Raw genomic sequence first — 6073 nt, 5'->3', positions numbered from 1 at the left:
AAGAATCGATTAAAGGGTAGTGATAATAATAATAAAACCCTAAAGACAGAGTCTTCTTCTTCAGGGTTATGTTGTTGGTGTATTGGGCGAACACCCAGTAAAGATTTGTCTTCGGAATCGCCGACGAGTGATCCGAATGCTTCTGGGTTTGGGTTTGATTCGTTAAAGGGGTTGATAGAGAAGAGTGATTTCTTGCTGGATGATTGCAATACCCATTTGGATGTATATATTAACGATGATGAGGATGTTGTTGTTGATGAAGATGATGATTATTATTAAATGGTAAATAACACAAATTTGTTTATTTTATTTTCTTGTTTAAATTTACAGTTTTGTTGTTTCAAAACCGAATATTGAAATGAATTGGTTTTGATGTAAGTATATAAAAGAAAGAAATCTTGATTTTTAGCTCAAACATTTGTCTTAACTGCAATGGTTAATAAATTCTACATATGACTAGCACACAATGTTTAGCTTTGAACCATACTTTAGATGACATTTAAGGGGTCATTTGGATTTTGGAATCCGCTGCCTGAGTCATCAATAGGGTTGACTAATTCAAAGGCTTTATGACTTATTCGGATGTTTTTGTTTAGTAATCAAACATAGTATGGTGCAGGCCGATTCAGATGTAGCTTTTTAATGGAATTATTAAGGGGCAACCAAAGTATGAGCTGTTTGTTTAGTTAAGTAAGAAAATTAAATTGGTGTGAAGGACCAAACATTTAATACAAATATGTATTAAAACTTGATTTTTTAAACTCGTGGTGAGTAGGGTGTCGAGTATGCCAATCGCCTAACTAGTTTGGCAATATGTTTGGTTTAAAAAATTTTCCGATTTCGGCTCGAGTTTTGCATACCTTTAGTGTTATGTCTAACCTAGTTTTGCATCTCTTTAGTGATATGTCTGATTTTGGTTAAAGTGCAAAGCCTATGATCAATGTCCATAAGTAGATACCCATGCACCCAATGACATATTAGAAGGGTGATATTGGAAAGATGCCTAATATGCATAGTGAAAAAAAAAAAGAATACCTTAGCATTAGGGGTGTTTATGGTCCTGTTTGACCAATGTTCACAAGGTTTCTACTTTCTAGGCCAAAAGAGTAAGGTTTTGCAAATACTAAACTGAATCAGTTGAGTCAGCGAACCGGCAAAATGATTCACTTTTAGTGGTTTGATGACTTTGATCCAGTTTTTTCATCACGGGATCATAACGTTGGGTTAACTAAAAATGGTAGGTTTAGAAAATATAAAGCCTTTTACCTTTTGAATATCCAAAGGTTTATGAAAAGAAAAGCAAAAAAAAAAATAAAAATTGAGAGCACAAAAAAGGTTAAATCAACAATATATATGTATTATGATTAAATACTTATCTGTGTTATAATCGTTTGATTCCTTCACATAAAAAAAAGATAAATTTGTTTTGTTAAGACTTTATAGATTAAAATAAAAGACTTTAGGATTCATCTTCCCAGCCCATGTCTTTTTACATATACATTTTACAAGCATTATTCTTCGTTATCGATTTGGTTCAAAACTTTTCGTTACACCAGCCAAATTGGACCATAAACACCCCAATCTCATCAAGGGTAACGCATCACAAACAAAAGGTGTTTCAAACCCAATAAGTATATGCGTGTTAACTAAGGCACGAAAATATGTTACAATGTGCACAAGAACCAGCACATCAATTTATACATGGAGGACACAACTGCCTCAACTTATTTGGATAAGTAGCAATCATCAAAACAATCCACACTCCATACCATAAAACAATTTAGAACATTGGTATATCAAACAATGATACATTCCCAGACTTCTTGGCCAATGAAGCTGGATACCTTCTGGTTCCAGGACCATTTGTATGCGTGCTCTTGTGTCAAACAACTCAAGCAGGGACGGGTTCAGGGACCCTACCAGTGTCACTTGCAGCCAAACTATCATAATATTCAACCAAAACTTCCCAGCCGCCAGGACACATGAACCCGTCTGGCGGGTTTTCCCTGTTCTTTGCAAGCGTTCGCATCTGTTACACATAAATGAAAAAATCAGTTGTAAGCATACAACAAAATAACTCAGTTTTATTAGTATTTTTGGTCTCCAATAGCTAAAAATGAAAAGGATCAATACGTCAAACCGATCAGAATTCACATAAAATGTATTTTCAGAAAAGAACATTTTTCTTCCGTGTGGTTTGACCAAAATTGTCACTTTAATCCAAAAGTTTATTTTTTGTCTAGGGGACGTGGTGGTTTTTAAAACTTGCCGTTTTAATCCACTTGGCTAACGGCCTTTTTTTTTTGTCAAAGTTTTTATTAAAGTGACCAAAATGCCCTCGATGTGCTCAAAATGTCTTTGACAAAAACTTTTAACGGACAAAATAGATGGTGTTAGCCAAGTAGACTTTAATGGCATGTTTTAAAAACCACAATGTCTATTAGGCAAAAAAATAAGCTTTTTGACTAACGTGGCAATTTTGACCAAACCACGTACACTAAAAACAAACTTAACTCTTTAGAAATCTAGTGTTTAAAGCCTCTCATAATAGAAAAAACTAAACTTTTATTAGAAAAATACAGTTCTTTAAAATCTAGTTTGACACACCAATAGTAGTTCGGGTCAACCAAACTCGACCAGTCAGTATCCTGTTTTGACCCATTATCCAACCCGCCCATTGAATACAACTAGTAGCAATCAAACTAAAAATCGAAACACATGGAGATGTCTTTTCATGGTGAATATACCTTGGTACCCGAGATGAAGAGGAAATCCTGAGCTCTAGACGGATCAAAGAATTCCATCTTTTGTTGCGTCTTATCGTACGCTGCCACCTGGAATTCGCAATCTCAAGTTAACTCAATTGTTTGTCTTATAAAATACAAGAATAATCAAATAACCAGAGTATCAAAATTAGATGATACATTATAAACCAAGTACCTTGAAAGGAAGAATGTTTAATCGTTCAAGCCCAGGCGCCATGCTAAGCACTTTCTTGCCATGATCAGCATCATAAAGATCTCGTTTCTCAACCGGATGACCCATGCCAGCAGGATCACGGCCCACTATATAAAAGTTAGCACCTGCATTGATCCGGGCCTTAGCATGCCACTGCACTTCAGTCGGGCCTGCATAATGCATTGGAGACGGAAATATTGACACCACCGTGTTTTCAGGATCAAGAACACCAGCTTCAAGCACCTGATCATATTCATCAAAACCGTTTCAAAATTATCAACACGGTTTCATAAAACATTTTAAAAAAAAATTAAGAAAAAACAATTTGCTAACCTTTTGATGTTGCTTCATACGCCAACTAAGTGGAACATCATCTGCTTTTGTGAAACCACCTAACGGATGAAGTAAAAGGACCGGGTTTTTGTAGCCCATTTCAAGAAGTCTGCGTCTCGTGTCAGTCATTAATAAAGCGTGGCCATTGTGAACCGGGTTTCTGAGCTGGAACGCAAATACTGCGTCTGCATTTCGTTTTTCAAATTCTGCACGAAGTTGTGATGGGGAGAGTCTGTACTGGTCGAGTCCATCGTTGTATTTGATTGGTTGGATAACTTCAAGGTCACCACCAATGAGCCAATCGCCTGCACCCGTTATGGCTTCTTCAGCGTATGGGAGGCCCGGGGCAGTTGTGCCCCATGTTCTTGCGATTCGTTCTTCTTTGTTATGCTTGTAGATTTCGATGCTGGAAATTTATAACATAAGACCAAGAGGAAGTTAATATTGGTTGTTAATTGCATAAGTAAATTGAACTTTAAGTTGTTTAACTTGCTCTATGGTAGTTGTAGTATAACAAACAAAATACTTTTAAAATGTAACTATATTTAAAAAGTTCTTTTAATATTGTAATTGTAATATATCTAGTTATAGAAGTTAAGGGTCAAACCAATACACCAACCCATACAAAAAGTTATATGCGTTGAATCTTCAGTAAATCTTAAATCCTAAACCCGAAACCTAAATCATGAACTTCAACCCAAAGCTCAAGACCCAAATCGTGAACCGAAACTAAAACCCAAATCGTGAATTTAACACAAAACCAAAATCGTGAACCTAAATCTAAAGCCGTATGAGTGAACCAAACCATTAAACAAAAACCACAAATTGTGAACCAAAACCCAAAACATGAAACCAAAAACCCAAATCATGAACCAAAACCTTAAACAAAAATCATAAACCCAAATCGTGAACCCAAACCCAAAACCCAAGTCATTAACCGAATCATTAAACCCAAAACGTGAACCAAAATCTTAAACCCAAAATGTGATCCAAAACCTTAAGCCCAAAATCTTAAACCCAAAATGTGATCCAAAACCTTAAGCCCAAAATCTTAAACCCAAAATGTGATCCAAAACCTTAAGCCCAAATCATGAACCCGAACCCAAAACCCAAATCGTGAACCAAACCCTTAAACCCAAAACGTGAACCAAAACCTTAAACCCAAAACGTGACCAAAGCCTTAAAACCCAAATCGCAAACCAAAACCTTAAACCCTAAAACCAAATCATGAACCATAACCTCAAACCCATAGCACTAATCGTGAACCCAAAACCCAAATCATGAACCCAAACCTTAACCCCAAAACTCCAATCGTGAACCCAAACCGTAAACCCAAAACCAAATCATGAACCAAAACACAAAACCTGAACCGTAGACCGAACCGGATTATAAGCCGTACTCTAATTCATCAACAATAATTTCAGAGCAAATGAGCAATAAAAAAACATAAAAAATATAATCTTACTTGTTCAAAATAGCAACCAGATTATCCGAAGCATCAACAAGCGCAACAGCAGTCGAACCACCAATCCTATTCTTCTGCGCATCATCAATGTCCAACACAATCGGCAACGACATATTCACAACCGACCCGTCTTCCAACCGGATCGAGTTAAAATGAAGAGTTTGGAGGAACTCGGATTCCCTCATGAACCCGGTTAACGGACTAGCCCACCCCTCGCTTAGCACATGAACCCATTCCAAATCAATCCTCGACACCTTTATCTTCGGCAACTCCATTGCCTCCCTTTTCTTACCATCCTGATGGGGCCCGGGAACCACAAGCTCCACGAGCTTGCCGCCATCGGGCTCTATCAACCCGCAACCGATCTGAAATCTTTTATTGTTGTATTTTATTCCAGACCGGTTGCGGGTTGATTGGAATGAGACATTTGAGAAAGTGAGTGTGTAGGATTTGGGGAATGGGGTTGATTGGATTGGGGTTTTGAGTTGAAGGGAGGACATGGCCGCCATTGGTGGAATCTTGTACCTCGTACTTAGGTTGTTGAGTCAGTAAATAACGGCCTTGTGAGTTATGGGAGTTTGGGTGGTGGGATTAATATAGGCAAGTGGTTGGGAGGATGAACCTGGACACTTTGCTGCGTTTTGTACCTTTTTAAATGCGTATTACACGTTTTAAGTTTTGTTTTTATTACTTTTTGTGAATCTTTTTGGTTTGGCTATATGCAATTATTATTGTAAATAAATATATTCTGATTATGAAGATGTACTTTATGTGTGTGTTTTCACAATGCCTAAAGGGCATTTGTGATTTGTGTCCTTTTATGAAAATATAATATCCAAAGTTTCAAAAATAAAAAACTGAAATGGAAAAACATTTATATTGAGTTATCGAAAAACAATTTTAGTTAATATCTTTTATATGTACATGTATTTGTAGACTTTGTTATGGAAGGATTGGCGTATGTTTAAGGTGTAGATATAGGGGTTTGTTTGTTTTAAGATTTTTTTTTGGGCCGTAAGCTAGTCACTTGCTAGTTCAGGTTCGGTTGTATATCTATGGTTTCTTTTATTATATTTAAGTTTTCGTTTGTCGTTAAAAAAGATTAGTAAAATCAGGTAGAGTGATTTTTTTTGTTTTATTATTATTATTATTATTTTGGAAATTAATAGTTTTTTGCATGTACATGTATTGTAGACAAGTGTATGCCGGTACACTTTTTCTATGATATAAACCCTAAAAATAGTTTTTGAAGTGTTTAATAAAAATATGATTATAATAATAGGTCAAATACAAAATGAAAATATTAGGTAAAATTAA

The 6073-nt window shown here is 36.0% G+C and overlaps 1 protein-coding gene across 1 annotated transcript; it reads right to left on the bottom strand.

The window, feature by feature from the left end:
• Positions 1 to 1580: 1580 nt before the first annotated feature.
• LOC143552537 (ATP sulfurylase 1, chloroplastic-like) lies at positions 1581 to 5302 on the bottom strand. The gene is made up of 5 exons (XM_077042750.1): positions 4757 to 5302; positions 3292 to 3697; positions 2941 to 3201; positions 2748 to 2834; positions 1581 to 2029 (listed from the first exon to the last, which is right to left on the bottom strand). Exons 1-5 carry the CDS (start codon positions 5263 to 5265, stop codon positions 1892 to 1894), a joined length of 1401 nt encoding a protein of 466 aa, XP_076898865.1. The 5' UTR covers positions 5266 to 5302; the 3' UTR covers positions 1581 to 1891.
• Positions 5303 to 6073: the final 771 nt, after the last annotated feature.

The sequence above is a fragment of the Bidens hawaiensis genome, unplaced genomic scaffold (assembly GCF_021521415.1).
Source record: "Bidens hawaiensis isolate Kalapana, Puna unplaced genomic scaffold, B.hawaiensis_p1.1 tig00000055_1, whole genome shotgun sequence".
In the NCBI taxonomy this organism is placed as follows: Eukaryota; Viridiplantae; Streptophyta; class Magnoliopsida; order Asterales; family Asteraceae; genus Bidens; species Bidens hawaiensis.
The sequence above is the reverse complement of the archived record's forward strand: the minus strand, read 5'-3'. Positions and strand labels throughout refer to the sequence as shown.